This window comes from Geotrypetes seraphini, chromosome 5 (assembly GCF_902459505.1).
Source record: "Geotrypetes seraphini chromosome 5, aGeoSer1.1, whole genome shotgun sequence".
In the NCBI taxonomy this organism is placed as follows: Eukaryota; Metazoa; Chordata; class Amphibia; order Gymnophiona; family Dermophiidae; genus Geotrypetes; species Geotrypetes seraphini.
In genome coordinates this window covers 66,750,400-66,766,820 of record NC_047088.1, presented here as the reverse complement: position 1 = coordinate 66,766,820, position 16,421 = coordinate 66,750,400, and the positions used below count along the sequence as shown (strand labels likewise).

At 41.6% G+C, this 16,421-nt stretch overlaps 1 protein-coding gene across 1 annotated transcript in view; it reads left to right on the top strand.

Annotated features, from left to right (window-relative positions):
• Positions 1-15,296, top strand: part of CNGA2 (cyclic nucleotide gated channel subunit alpha 2) — a 58,854-nt gene extending 43,558 nt beyond the window's left edge. Inside the window, exons 6-7 of the mRNA XM_033947225.1 lie at positions 11,364-11,470; positions 13,420-15,296. Coding sequence (XP_033803116.1) covers positions 11,364-11,470; positions 13,420-14,849 — 1,537 coding nt within the window. The 3' untranslated portion in view covers positions 14,850-15,296. The remainder of the gene's footprint in view (positions 1-11,363; positions 11,471-13,419) is intronic.
• The last annotated feature ends 1,125 nt before the right edge of the window (positions 15,297-16,421 follow it).

The following is a 16,421-nucleotide window of genomic DNA, read 5'->3' as shown; positions in this document are numbered from 1 at the left end:
CTTTGAACTCAGTCACAGTTTTACTCTCCACCACCTCTCTCGGAAAAATTCTGACAATCGATCCTGCCCCACGTCGCCACTAGACCAGAAGATAAGGTCTGGGGAAGGTCCAGGATGCACCGTTTCTTTAACAAAAATCATGAATAACTGAATTTGTGGGTACCGAAACTGCGGATTTGGAGGGGGTACAGTAGTAGCACTAGGGATACTAGCTTTTGCTGTATAAATTGAATTTATATTATCTTGTCTTTCTTTAAAAATTCTGTATGGCTTTAGTCCTGGCTATTTAAAAGGTATTTTTACATTTCAAACAGGGCCTCGTCTTTCTATTGTCATCAAGTATGATTGCCACCTTACCACAGTGTTAAGAAAAAAATAATCAGCTACTGTTTTCTAAGGCAGCTCCAAGAACTTGGAATTCATTGCCAATTGAATTATGTAGTGGTGGATCTAGGATATGTGACACCCAGGGCCGATCATTTATAACACCCCCCCCCCCTCAGAATGGGTTACAGTTTAACATTCATAGTGTTACAATATAATATTACATAGGTTTACAACCTCTCTAACCCCACGCCAGTACTCTGGCGTAAACAAAATTAACAAAAAAGACTTTTCCTCTACCTTTTAGGTCCTAACTCATGCTTGTTGTCTAACACCAGCTCTGTCAGGATACACATTTCAAATCTGACATATTGTAATCACAAAATAGAAAATAAAATTATTTTTTCTACCATTTGTTGTCTGGTCATTTTATTATTCAAATCATGTTGATCCCAGGCTCTGGTTTCTGCTTGTCTTCTGTTAACTCGCTCATTAGGGTCTCCTGCCCATTTGATGTTTTCTTCTTTCTCCATGCTCACCATTCATCTCTGTACCTTCCCCATTGCCATATCCAATATTTCTGTTTCTTTCCCATTGTCTACTCTCTCTCTCTCTCTGCCTTGTGCCCTGGGTCAAACTTCTCTATTCCCCTCCATGCAGCATCTCTCCCTTCCTCCCCACCATTATTATGTACATTTGTATCTCCCCCATGCACCATCTCTCCCTGCCCTCCACCCTATATCCAATATTTCTCCTTCTTTCTTCTCCATGCATGCCTCCCTCTGCTCCACCATATACGTTCCCCCCCCCCACCACAACTATCTACTTCTTTGTTGCATTTCTCTCTTCTCCAGCCTATGTCTACTATTCTTCCTCTCTCCTCCTATGTGCAGTAACTTTCTATATCTCCCTCCTATCTCCCTGTGCAGCAGCATTCCATCCCTCCCTCCCATCCCCCTGTGCAATATATCCGGACCTGACCGACCCCTCCCCCCACCCCACCCCACTATGAGATTTTTTGCTGCCTGCTCTGCCAGGGCTTCTCTCTGCTGCATCATCAGTGACATGGCAGAGGGAAGGTCCTGGTGGGCCATAAAATTAAGAAGCCTGTTCAGTGGTTCTCTCATTGACTGCAGCCTTAACTTGCTGCTCTGCCGGCGTCAGGCCTTCCTCCTGCTTCCGCGAAGGGAGGACCTGGCAGAGAGGAAGGCCTGATGCCGGCAGAGCCAGACTATGATGCTGACATCATCCCTGGGAGCACCCCTTTAAGGTCTGTACCTGGGGTGGACTGCAACCTTGTCCCCCCCCCCCACTTGGTACACCAGTAGAATTATGTATGGAAAGTAATTATATGAGAGACTGTGTATAGACTCCTACATTAAAATTTATGGCTCCCTTGCTTACACTTATCAGTCTCTTAGAATTAATATCATTTCCCTATACTGATGATATTCAGTAATGTCCACAACTGACTCACAGGATGTATTAAGCTGCGTTAGGTGCTAACACATGCCTAATGCAGCTTAAAATGGTATACCATGGGACATGCTCAAGAGTTCTGTGGTAACTGTCAAATGTAAATAACTGAGTTTTTTGAGGGGACATGTCAGGAGGCACAGAGTAGATGTTCCTGTACTAATTTGCTCATCTGCAGTGCAGCTAAATGGTTAGTTACAGGAATAACGTGTGAGTCCATATTGCCTACATATGGATGGCAGAAAGTCCTCACACGGTAATTTTTCAAAATGACAATGTGCAAATGGCAATATTAGCCAGTGACCTAGTGGTTAGAGCTAAAGCTTCAGCACCCTGAGGTTGTGGGTTCAAATCCCACACTGTTCCTTGTGACCCCAGGTAAGTCAATCAACCTTCCATTGTCCCAGGTACGTTAGATAGATTGTGAGCCCACCAGGACAGATAGGGAAAATGACTGAGTACCTGACTGTAAACCACTTAGATAATCTTGATAGAAGGTATATAAATACCTAAAATAAAATAATAAATCAATACAAAAAAATTGAAGAAAGCCATTTTTATGGCTGTGGTAAAAATGGCCTTAATGCCTGAGAAAGACCTATGTAAGGTGTGCTAAGGCTATGTTTTACTGCAGCTTAGTAAAAGGACTCCTAAATTGTAAACTGTCCTCAGTAGGTAACTGGCTTATTTTTGCAAAAATGAGAATGAATCCTGAGAAAGCAAAAGGTATGTTTCCTTAGGTTTCTGCAGCTGACGTCATGATAGTTGCTGTTGTCTGGGTCTCACCATGTCTGGGTAGGTAGAACCAACGATTCAGCCATCATACCCTCACAACATGGCTGAAACGTTGGTTCTACCTACCCAGACACGGTGAGACCCAGACAACAGCAACTATCAAAAGCTATGTTATTCTATAGACAGACACCCCCTAAATTAATGAATCCTATATTTGTCACAGATGTACCAGTTATGATGGTTTCCTTACTAAAGATTTTAGGTGTATTTCTGAATGGCAAACTATCCTTCAAAATACATATTTCATGTATATCTAAAAAAAAATGTGTTGTAATGAAAATGATAGGATCTGTGAGGGCCCTGTTCTTTCAATATGTACTATGAACACTGGTAGTTTGCTGGTTATTAGCAACCTCTTATAGTGCAATTCCTTGCTCTTAGGCATTTAACGACAGCAGTGAAGTTCATTAATGGAGATAAGAAATGGGAACATGTCTCACCATAAAGAAAGATCATTGGCTTCCAATTCCACACAAGATCACTTTCAAAAACCTTACATTAGTCTTCTATCTTGTATCACATTTTTCATCCAGAGTACTTAAACCTCTTGTAGTTCCTTCATTTAAAATAATTTTTAGAATTGATTCATGATTCAGTGTGGTAGACCCTTTGCTTTGGAACCAGCTCCCAAATTTTTTTACATAAGCACATGTCATGTCTTAAGATATAGCTGTTTACAAACACATTTGGATTGAGCTGAAGTAAAATGATTTCATAGCATGGTTTATTACATTGGTGTCTTCTATCCCGCCAATACCTTTCAGTTCTAGGCGGTTTACAACAAGAATTGGCCTGGGCTTTCCCAGGGAGATTATAAGGTTAATAGATGTAGTATGTGTTGGGATATGGATGAGAGAGATTGCATCGGACCATTCACTAAGCAATGTTGCAGTCTGCTGTTTTTAACTGTTCTATAAGAGTATGAATTTCATTTCATGATTCTACACAAAGGGAAAAGAAAAGCACAAAGGGCCTTCGTGTCTGGGCAGTCAAACTTGGTTTTATTAGACACAACACGGGCTGTTGGTGGTCCATCACTGAGTTATCACAGAATACACAATCACTTGCCAAAATAGTCTGGAAGGCTGCAAAACACCTAACTTACGGTGCACTAGAGAGAATTTGATGATCAGCAGCCACATTATTGATGATCAGAAATTTTGATCTTGGAATGAAGCCCAATCTCTCTGTTGGATCAACTACCACCTTTTGTGCTGCTTCTATCAATCCCTCATCTACCGATACAATATATGGTGTAAGAGAGAAACACCTGAAGAGGAACCATGAAGGAGCCAAAGGGTTAACAAACAATAACTGGAAGTTTGTTGAAAAGAGTAAGAAAAAAACTCAGCCTGAATAAAGAGTGAGGACAATCAAATAATCAGTGATTATATATAATTTTGCCTGAGTTCATACTGCCCTGGTTACAGTGACATTTTTATTTAGTCCCTCAGAATGTTCTGTATATTTTGGTACTGTTCTGTCTTTGTGATGATAATATAGTCCAGAACAGAATAACTTATCACCTTATAATATTTTTGTATTAAAATCTCTATAAATATATAAATACATACAAAACATATGTGTGTGAAAAGCTCAGACCCAACAACCAAACTCTAGTGATAAAACACGGAGCAAGTTGTTAATGAGAGAATCACAGCTGATCACCATCTCATTCCACCGCATACAGACACAGATCTCACATTTTAGCTTAACAGCCTGTACTTATTTTATGCGGTGGAGTTGCTGGGACCCGTCCCACAACTGCTCTGGTCTTAAAGCCTAGTGATTATATTACTTACGCCGTCTCATATTTCCCTCAACCCCTCAACTCGAGTTTCACAAATTGGAGCTTCTTCAGGAGGGGACACTGTAACAAACACATACACAAATAAGCCAAAACTTAAACTAAGACAAAGTAAAACCCTTGTAGTGAGCTAACTACACCACTAATGAGAAAACCCTCTACCCTAAACCATATTATCATCATTCATATACTATTGTTGTAATGTTTAACCAGCTCACCCGTTTGCGGGACTCCCACCCGAACTAACTGACAGCGAAGAAGAGAACGATTTAACACAGGTGACGTCAATTAAAAAACACTCCCACTCGACATACACCAGAACGAGGGAGAACTCCGTCAGTAAGAATCTTACCAGAACTGCCCCTCCACTGGGCGGAGCCAAAACAGAGACTGAACTCGGGACAACCAATCATGGCATGCTCATGCTGACCACAGGCGGAGCTTCAAAACAACACTGGAAATTTAAAATTCAACCATACAAATCAGACCTGAAACCACTCTATTTCATTATTCCAAGCCAGTTGGAGCTAATGTATGCCATAAAAAAATAAATCTCTGCTTCTGTCAAAGCAACAGCTGACTAACATCACCTGTAACATCATAAGCTCGCCACAATACAGTGTATCTTAGCTCATCGATGCCGTGGCCAGCCATAAGCCAGTGGGTAACAATAGGGGCAGTCTGCCTTTGACAGCGAATATTGCTCACGTGCTCCGCAATCCTAATTTTGATAGTTCTTCTCATGTGCCCTATATACAGTTTACCACAAGGGCACACAATGCAATCAGTACCAGTTTTCAATATATATCTTTTACTCCCTGATTCGGGAATAACCACCTTATCTGTAACCCACACATACCAGCAATAAATGCCACAGCATCAATGGGGAAAGACACCTTCTGTCTCTCAAGTAAAGTCTCTGTGTTTTAATATTTCTGCCAAATTACGCCCTCGGGTATACGCAAATTTGGGCAGCTCTCTCAATGCACCTGGAGAATCGACCAGTGTTTTTTAACAATATGCTTTACCTGATTACTATAGTTTGAAAAAGGCAAAACGCATACTAGCGTTTGCTCTTGTTTGGAGACCTGAGGTTGCATCAATCATTCTCTGTGACAACATCGCGCTCATTTCCAGGCACGATGAACAATTTTAGCAGGATACCCTCGATCAACAATTTACATAATACTCATGAGAGAATTTAGTAGTAAAAATCTAAGGGCTAGATTCACTAAGCTCACCTTTGTTGGCCGATCCGTGGGCGAGTCATGCTGGGCGACCGATTCACTAAACAGTCCTCATGCAAATTATTTGATCAGAGGCACGCCCCACACCGACCCCACGGATCACTGCAAAGTGATCCAGACGCATGCGCGGACCGCCCAAGCAAGGTCAAAACAAAGGGGGAGGGTGGCTGCAGTTTTGAGTGGACATTAATGGAACAGATTACAGAACACGCTCCAGCCAGATGGAACAGAACACGCTGCAGTCAGATATGACAGAACACGCTTTTAACCCGTTAGTTAAAACCATGGGCTCACACTGCAGGGACAGGACAGGAGAGTCATTTGGGACAGGGTGGCAGAGAGCAGGACAGTCAGTAGGGACAGGGCAGCAGAGAGCAGGAGAGTCGGCAAGGATGTGAGTGACTGGTCCTCAGCAGTCACTTTTTTTGGGGGATCGGCCAGCCAAATCAGTGTTCCTTCTTCTGTTTAATGAATCACTGCCTTCCTACTTTGCATGCCATTTCCCCTCATTTTCATGGGCAGATCGGATTGGGTGGGAGGTTGAGGTTAGTTAATCGGGTCGGGGTCGGAGAAGGCTCGCAAACTGGTTAGAAAAGGCTCGCAAAGCTTAGTGAATCTAGCGCAAAAAGATTAGCGAGCAAGCAAAGGATTGTACCGTAAGTAAGAAGGGGAGAGGGAAGGATAATTGAGCAAGGTGAGAGTACTCCATAGGGATTGGAAAGGCAGAAGAAAGTGAAAGTGTGCCATGGGGTTAAAGGGGAGTGGCATAGAAAGCTTAGGTAGTGCCACAGGGATGGAGGCAGAGAAAGCTGAGAGTGTGCCATCAGGATTGGAGGAGGGCAGAGAAAGCTGAGATTATGTCATGAGACTAGGGTTTGGGGTGGTGGAAAATCAAACTGAGAGTGTGCCACTGGGGTGTGTGTGTGTGGGGAGAATCAAGTTTGAAGATGTGCCAAGGTGAAGAGTAAGGGAGAGATACAAAGCTGGGGAGAGGAGGAGGAATAATGAGAGGTGGAGGTGTGTGCCCTGGGAAAGGAAGAATGAGATCAGGGATATTGCATGTGGGAAAAGTTTTATGGGGTAGACAGAATTAGGGTCTTGATGGCCAGGGCTGGCTCAAGAGACTGTGGTCTTTGAGCCAGTATTTACTTTGGAGCTCTTCTCTTGCATCCGTGCTCTCTCTCCCCCATATCGGTATGCACCTCCACCTTCACATTCTCCCATAACTCTCTTCTAGCTAGCCAGCCTGCCTGCATTACCCCAGCTCACCCCAGGGGTTTCAGAGAAGATGAGAGCAGGATCAATCACCACATGCTCTTGTCTTGGTGGCTACCTTCTTCAAACTAGAACCATTAGGTGGTTCAAGCTGCCATATACCATAATAGAAAAAAAAACCCTTCTTGTGTGACAGAACCTTGTGCCAGTGGTTATACTAAAAGACTATCACTACAGTGCAGTAGCACAATATTGAAGAAGGATCTACAAAACCAATTCATTTACCACCTAAACTCTGTGGGGCAAATTCTATAAATGGCATCCCGATTGTATGTGGCACTAGGCATCCTACCTCTGTCTAACCAGCCAATCGGGACTCACATTAAAAAACAACAACAAAAAAAAAACACCCCGAGGTAGGCAGCCTACATTGTAGGTGATTTTGTGAGCCTAGGGAGACACGTAGGACTGCCTAATCTCACACAAGGCTAAGTGTGGTTTTGCCCAGAGGGTAACATCAGAGAAAGCACCAAAGCCGACATGGGCAGCAACTTTGTTGCTGCTTTCACTGAAGTTAAAAAGGTACGGGGAAGGGGCATGCGCGTGTGGCAGGGAGAGGAGTGGGAAGTGGGGACAGAGAGGAGGAGGGGTGCTGACGCCCTGAGGAAGACTGCGCATGGGGTGGACTGCCCCCCCCCCCCTTATTACACTACTGGATGGGAGGTTGAACTCAGGGAGCATAGGGAGTTGGAGGGCAGATGGACACAAGAGGAGATAAAGTGGGGTAGATGCTGGACCAAGGAAGGAGAGAGATGCTGGATACAGGGAGGATCTCTCGCTCTTTACATATCCAGCATCTTTCTCCTCCCTTGGTCCAGTGGTAGTATTTCACATAATACTGCCTTTGCCAGCCTTAACATCTTCCTTGTGCCATGCCCCTATGAAAACAGGAATTTACATCAAAAGGGGTAGGGCAGAGCATAGCAGAAGGACAATATTAGGACAGGCACAGGCAGCTTTGAAGGGAAAAAAAACATTTAAAGATAGAATGGGGAAGGGGAATGGGATGGGGTCTGAGAGTGGAGTTGCAGGTGAGAATCAAGTGAGGCAAGCTGATAGCACTTTTGAAGCTTGGTACCCCGAGCCAGTGCTCACCTGTTGCTGGCAGGAAAAGGGAGACAGAACTGCGGCTGAATTGAGAGAAGAAAATGGGGAGGCTGGAACCTGAGAAAAGAAAAGGCAAGAAGGGATTTCAAGCCTTATGATAAGGGAATTCTGCGCAAAAACAGCACAAATAAACTATGCAGAACTTTAAAATACTGTATGTAGAATTTTCAAAAACATTGCACAGAGTTCCTCCAGGAGTAGCTGTTATTCTAATTATTTAAATTCATCATCAATGTGTTAGTATTAGTTATCTCTATATTGAATCACCCCCCCCATAGTGACTTATATACATTAAAAGTTATACATATAAAAGCTCTGATTTTTTTTAAATTGCCACTGACTTTAATTGACTCTGCATATTGACTCTTTATTCCTAGCCCAGTGCTAGGTGTGATTTCAGCAGCAGATGTAGTTCTCTGAGCTTGTATGGAGATATATAATCATTGAAAACTAGAATGACTTAAACATCTCAGTAGCCTTTGAAAAGATGGATGATATATTAGATAGAAGATGGTTTATAGATTTTTGAAACTATTCTAGAACCCTTAAACAAAAAAGGCTTCATTTCAAGAAAGGAGGCATTTCTATATGATCACATGGAACTGCAAAGATGTCTGTAGCTTCAGTGCATGTTGTGATATGTCTCAAGGTTATTCATGTACAGGCGTGGCTCAGTGCAAGACTAACATTCCAAGAGGCATGATGTCAGGAGAGTCCTCATGTGAATCAAATAAGAAACTGTTAGATTTGGAGCACCGTTCAGTGATATAATTTCTCACAAAAGAAGGGAAAAAGCCAAAGGAGATCCATGAACGCATAACTGCAGTTTATGGTGAGTCTGCCCCATCATCCTACAAAGAAAAATTTTGGAGCAAGCAGTTTAAATGGGGTAGACAGCCCATTAAATATGACCCTCATGCTGGACAGCCTGTGAAAGTAACTTCCACAGAAATGTGTAAGAAAGTCGAGGATTTAATTTTGTCAGACAGATGAATTATGGTTTTTTGAATATCAGAAAAAAATGGGTATTTCGGCACATACAGTTTAGAAAATAATTCATGAAAAGTTGGGCATGTCCAAGGTTAGTGCAAGATGGGTTCCAAGAATGCTGACACCATGTCAGAAGGCCACAAGGCTCCAGTGCTGCCAGGAGAACTTGGAGATGCTCTATGAAGACCAAGTGAATTTTATTTCTATTGTTTGGTAACTGGAGATGAGACTTGGGTCTATCACAGAAATCCTGAGTTCAAAATGAAGTCAATGCAGTGGAAGCACAAGTCATCCCCCACCCCAAAAAAGTTCAAGACAGAAAAATCTGAAGGCAAAGTCATGGCAACTGTCTTCTGGGATGATGAAAGACTTTTGCTTCTGGAGTTCATGCCACACAAGACAACCTTAACTGGAGAGAGTTATGCCAGCACAATGATCACTTTGTGGAAGTCAATCAAGGAGAAAGATGAGAGAAAACTCACAGCAAGCATGCTGCTTCTTCATGACAATGAGCCGGTGCACATGTCATGACAATGTGCCATCCATTAATGTGGATTTCAGCAGCTGAACCATCCATCCTGCAGTCCTGACCTGGTTCCCGCAGATTATTTCCTGTACCACGTTTTGAAGCAATCTCTCTGTTGACAGTGGTTTTCAAGTGATGAAGATGTCAAGGAAGCTGCAACGTCCTGGTTTAAAGGCCAGTCAGAAGAATTCTTTTCAAATGGGTTAAAGTCATTGTAGAAAAAGTGGGTGAAGTATTTGGAGCTATCAGTGGACTACACTTCTCCCTCCGTATTCACTGTGATAGGGGATTAACAGAACCGCAAATAACTTTTTCATATGTTATTCGCTGTTTTCTATTAAAACCCATTGTGAATATATTGAAACCACGAATAACATGGTGGGAGACCCGGTCTGTTCCTGAAGGAGAGGCAAAACACGGTCAAGAAAGTGCTGGGAATCAGCGATTTTCTCTGTAAACGCTTGGAATCAGCGATTTCTCTATGCAAGCTGATGTAATTTGGAGTGAGGAGCCAGCAAGCTAAAAAACGTGAAAAATCAAAACCATGAATGTTGAAACCACGAATACAGAGGGAGAAGTGTATAATGAAAAATAAACCAAAATTTTTTTGAATGCTTTTTTCTTTACTACCAAGGTTGATAAATTATTGAATGTTCCTAGTATATACAGGCAGAAGTAGTTTCCAGCAGGTTTCCTAACAGATATTCTTTCTGGATAAAAGTTCCTTATAAAAGTTATTTTTACAACTTTATTTTCTCTGGGGGCCTCTTCCTTGGAGGGAAGTTTCTCTGTCAGTCTCCTGTTAGTATCTTCAGGCTCTCTGAGCTTGTAGACACAATGATCTGGTATGCACTTCTCCTGATGGGACTTTGTTACTGGTTTTCTTTATCTTTGTAGATCTTCAGGGATTCTCCTCTGGTACCCACTTCCTACAACCCCCTCAAATTCCTCAGGCTTCATCTTTTAGAGCATTTCATTTTCTTTTTGGAACGATGTGGTGATGGAATTGTTCCCTTTTCTAGTCCCCACCTGTAGTAAGTGCAGCAGTTTTATAGGCTCTGTTACCACTCTCCAGGTGCAGTGACTGTGTTAGCGAGAGACCTTCTTTCCTTTAAAGTAGTAGTACAATGGCCAAGGAAGCTGGATCCAAAGACAAAGGAACTACTGAACTGGGCTGTTTATTGTTTTTTTTTAAAATCTGTACAATTTCCCTTCAAGAGTTATCTTCGCCTACCATTATCAATCACTGGCAAGAGAGCCAGCCCCATGTTCCTGAAGCTGCGAGAATACTCAAGTAGAACCACTAGAGGTCTCTGCATATGTGTGTGTGTGAGGGGGTGGGGGCATACAGGATTAGGCCAGAGTGAAACGGAGAAAAATAAAACTGGAGACAGGGATCCTGTAAAGGGAGAAAAAACAAAACAAAACCTGGAGGGAAGAGAGAACAAAAGCAGCTGGGAATGTGAAGGAAAGCAGTAATAGAGTTGGGGGGGGGGAGGAGAGGAATCTGAATTCTTCATTCCCTGATTCTAAATTATCCTTCCTTTTCTCATATGAATTTTAATGTATTCTATTTGATTTGTGCTGCATTCTAATTTGATGTTTTAAACTATTTTAACTCCCTTAGAAAACAGTAACAGCATTATAGAAATATGAAGTCTCTTTCTTTAATTCCAGAAAATTTCTTTCCCTATAGCCAGTCCTCTCTTTCACTTCCTAATTTGTCCTTCTGATATTAATTTGAACAAAATGTAACAAGATCAAAATGATGCTTTAAAGTCTGTTTGCCCAGATTCTTACTTAAATTTTCCTGCAGGGCTTGCTTCAATGACTTACAGACAAGATACACCATCATCTGGCTGGTACTGGACTATGTCTCTGACGCTGTCTACATCGCTGATATTGTTGTCAGACTACGTACAGGTAAGCATATCTGACTGTCTCCTGCTCAGGCCATCCCCAATTCCAAAATGACATCCACGACCTCTCGTTGTAGTCTTGTGAGGTTGCTACTGGAAGTTGAAGCCACCATTGTTACTGAATAGGTGATAGGGCAGGAGCAGCTCATGATGCTTCTGCCCCAAAGACCACCAGAGCTTTTAGAAAGTAGGTTCGGGAGGGCCTGAATTGGTTGGGGGGAGGGGGCTTTGCCTGGCTGATCAGCACTCCTATATATTCTATCTTTTTCTATACTATCAAAAATTTGTAGTCTCTTCTTTTCTCGTTTCACCCTTTCTTTCTTAGTAAAACTATCATATATTATTATATTATAACCCACATTGGTACTTTGTTAATTGTGGTATATCAAGCGTAACAAAAGCTTGAAACTTGGTTGGCGTGAGGGAGGAACATATTTTGAGTCACAGGGGGTGAGGAGAGGCTGGCTTGCAACAGCAGTGGAGGGGAGCAAGTCCAGTTATGGTTCCGGTTCTGGCCACAACAGCCACAGATTTCAGCCATGGATTTGGTTTTGGACAGAACCAAAACCACTGGTTTCGGTAGGCCTCTACCAGTTTTTATGTGGGAAAAAGGATCTAGGGTCTCGCTTTCACACCAGATGGAAAACTTCTTCCATTGAAAATAAGAAGAACTTTTAGTGGAAAATCTTCTAGAAGCCAAGAGAACCTGATACACACTCTCAGGTAAATTGAAGGAATCTACTACTTCCCTTTCAGTTTCTAAGCTATGATATTCAGAAGGATTATGGTTGAGTCCCAGGAAATGCAGGCACCAGTTGTGAGTGTCCGTTATGGAAATGGTCCTGTTACACCTGGAACTCTTTAAAAACTTGTGGAGGAGTGGCCTAGTAATTAGAGCTGCTGCCTTAGCAGCCTGAGGCTGTGAGTTCAATCCCAACTTGCTCCCCAGGTACCACAGTTAGACTGTGAGCCTGCATAGGGAAAATACTCAAGCATCTGATTACTATTCAATATATTGTCAACTGCTTTAGATGAATCTCTTTACAAAAAGGCAGTTAATAAATAGAGGGAACTTCTTTCTGAGGATGGATTAAGCAGCTAGTGTTTGATTCAGATGCCAGCCATCACAGTTATTTTATACCTGGATATCCCATGCTAGTTTCTAGATACCAACCAGCACTGAATTTCTATGTATAACTTGGCTGCTGATACTTATCTTGATACCAGTTATATACAGACTGCTACTTGGATAAGTAGCAGGATAAAAAGTCAGACTTATGGTTGTCCTAACTCTGGGCAGTTACTGGTTAATGGACTGAAAAATCACCGCTAACTTATACATGTAGGCAGTGGGTCTTTGGGACATCATCTTAAGATAAGTGCTACTATTTATATTCCTAACCTGGAGAGTACAATTGTGAATTGTGTGGAATGGACAGTAATTTATGGCCAATGAAGAAGGTAGCAGTGAATGCTCAGTGGGAGGAGGTTGTCTGATTTGAGTGTTGCTTCTGAAGGCCTTTTAAACAAGAAGTTTCTGTTTTGCTTGAGCTACATTTTTCTGGCTATAATTTGTGGAAGTTGATATATGTAGAATAACCAGTTTACAAGACCTGCAGCTGAGTTTAAAGAATTTGAGTTGGGTACTGGCATTTACCCCAGGTTTCAGCTGGCATAAATATCAGTGCCCAATTTTGGCACAGAAATCCTCTCTAAGTGCTGCACTATAAAGGGTATTCAACCCAGAGTGTTCTTTATGGAATAGCGCTTGGCGCCAACTTATTCTGGTGCTAATTTATAGAATTCTCCCCTCCCTTATTGCTAATGTTTGTGATTATACAGATGCCCAAGTGGTTACTTTGCCTGGGTGTCTGTGAATGGGATTCAGTGAAAGTAAAAACCATATAATGATGAAAACGTTTCATTTGGTAACATTTCTCTTGCTTGTCTTAGGTTACTTGGAGCAAGGCCTACTAGTCAAAGATATGAAAAAACTGCGAGACAACTATGTTCATACCCTACAGTTTAAATTGGATATTACCTCAATATTGCCCACTGATCTAGTATATCTTGCAGTGGGACTTCAACATCCTGAGCTACGCTTTAATAGGTTGCTTCACTTTCCACGCATGTTTGAGTGTTTTGATCGAACTGAGACCAGGACCAGTTACCCTAATATCTTCAGAATCTTCAACCTGGTCCTCTACATTCTGATCATCATTCACTGGAATGCATGTATTTACTATGCTATTTCAAAATCTATTGGTTTTGGGACAGACTCCTGGGTTTATCCAAATATCACAGATCCTGACTATGGCTATCTCACCAGGGAATATGTCTATTGTCTTTACTGGTCTACCTTGACTCTGACCACAATTGGAGAAACCCCACCTCCTGTACGAGATGAAGAGTATCTGTTTGTCATTTTTGACTTCCTAGTGGGTGTTCTCATTTTTGCCACCATTGTGGGTAACGTGGGCTCCATGATTTCCAATATGAATGCCACAAGGGCAGAGTTCCAGGCAAAAATTGATGCCATAAAACATTACATGCAATTCCGTAAAGTCAGCAAAGATATGGAGGGAAAGGTCATTAAGTGGTTTGACTATTTGTGGACCAACAAAAAGACAGTAGATGAACGGGAGGTTCTCAAGAACCTCCCTGACAAACTCAGAGCAGAGATTGCCATTAATGTCCACCTAGAGACACTGAAAAAAGTTAGAATCTTTCAGGATTGTGAGGCAGGACTGCTGGTAGAGTTGGTGCTGAAACTTCGGCCTCAGGTCTTCAGCCCTGGAGACTATATTTGCCGGAAGGGAGACATTGGCAAAGAGATGTATATTATTAAAGAAGGAAAACTCGCTGTGGTTGCAGAAGATGGGATAACTCAGTATGCAGTACTAACTGCAGGAAGCTGCTTTGGTGAAATCAGCATTCTCAATATTGAAGGAAGCAAAATGGGTAATAGACGTACAGCAAGCATCAGAAGCATTGGCTACTCAGATCTATTCTGCTTGTCCAAAGATAACCTCATGGAAGCTCTGATTGAATACCCAGATGCTAAAAAAGTCCTTGAAGAACGTGGACGAGAGATCCTTACTAAAGAAGGCCTACTAGATGAATCACATGATAATCAAGGAATTGGGGGGAAAACTGTGGAGGATAAGTTGGAAAGGGTTGAATCAAACCTGGATGCACTACAGATACGATTTTCCCGCCTCCTGAATGAGTACAACTCAGCCCAGTTGAAGCTCAAACAGAGAATAACCATTGTAGAAAACAAAGTGAAAAATCTTCATGGCACTGATTATTTATCTGATAATATGGAGAGCTCCACTGAACAAGAAGCTAAAAAACATGGTAAAACTGATGCCAGAAGGTGAAAGTCACAGCTGTGTTCTGCTGTAATGACAATGTACCTTAGTAGTGGCTTCCAGGAAGTACTCCTCTTTACTACCTAAAAAGGGTTGTCATAAAAACTATGATTTAGTGCAAACAAAAAAATGTGCATACATACGTGCTTTGTTCTATTTTTACATTATTGTGGATAGATTTTACTCAGGTTTAAAGAGATCACTATTGCTTTAATCAAAGACTTATGGTTTTACTGAATGGAGTTCATTAAGGCAGCTATACTAGTCCTGATCTTTCCTCCTCTTAGCTGAAAACCAAATTGACGCAATGTTTTATACACACTAATGGGAGCCAGGGGGCACAAAAGTTGATGTCATGACTCGTGTGTAATAAGGCCCTGGTGCATTGTAAGGTGCTTATACCAGCCTTTCTCTATTTTTCAAAACTGTAAATAAGGCACAATAAAGGACATAGGTTCATTTACAGCTCTGATTCTTGTGGTAAACAGAGGACCAAAATATGAACTAAATACTATGGTGGGATGCTTTGGTCAGAAATGGGCACTTAACAATATCATCTTAGGGCCCAATATTTAAAAGGACATCCAGGTATCAACACCAGATAAGTCCAACTGACTGGAGCCATACATATTTTAGTGACATTATCTGGATAAAGCCACTGAAAATGACTGCAGGCCACCGGATATTGCTGGGGAGAAGCAGTAATTTATCCAGATATTGGCTATTACTGAATATTCAGCTGTAACTTGAAATGCTGAATGCAAAATTTGAGTATCATCATATTAATTGCTATTTCTTATATATTGATGTCCTTGAATTTTTGTGTGATGTATATAGACAGTGAAATGTAATTAATCCAATCTATGGTGTTCGGTGGCTTTCTTTGTAAGCAGACTTTGATAAACACATAAGGCAGTTGTTGATCTAAGTACAGAAAACTTCAGTAAGCAGTACAAAGTCAGCCTTTTTAATTTTTTAATTGCTAGCAATAAAGTCAGGATACTGCATTCAAAAAGCCTTTTGTCAAACATCTTTCACTGTTCATAGAGACAATATTCTGCCATTCAGCTGCTGCACAGAGAAGCAGATTACATATGATTATTTATCAGATATTCAGAGGCCATATCTGTTTATATTGACCCAATGGATATGTGCCCACACAAAAATGAGGCAAAGGATCTACAGCAGATGGATGAACACTAAGAAGATACAGAAGAACACCAGACAGGGTAAAAAAGCTACTGCTGAATCAAAAACAAATACCCAATCGAGTGTAGCACTTAATCAGCATGCCCACCAATTCTAAAAATCCCTTATTCTTAAAATTATAGAGCACACAAGTATTTTCAACTGATGTGATTTTTAATATGAGAGCCCCCCCCCCCCCCAGACACACACAATGGGCCACACTCAGTAAATGGTGTTCTGGCATTACTTAGTGTCACCTGATGAAGGCATAGCCTTATGACGAAACTTGGATCCTTTTTGGGATGGATCGCTTTAAAACAATAAAGATACTACATTTAATGATAAGGACATCTCTCTTGCCTTTTTTTTTTTCACAGTTTGACAAGTTTTTCT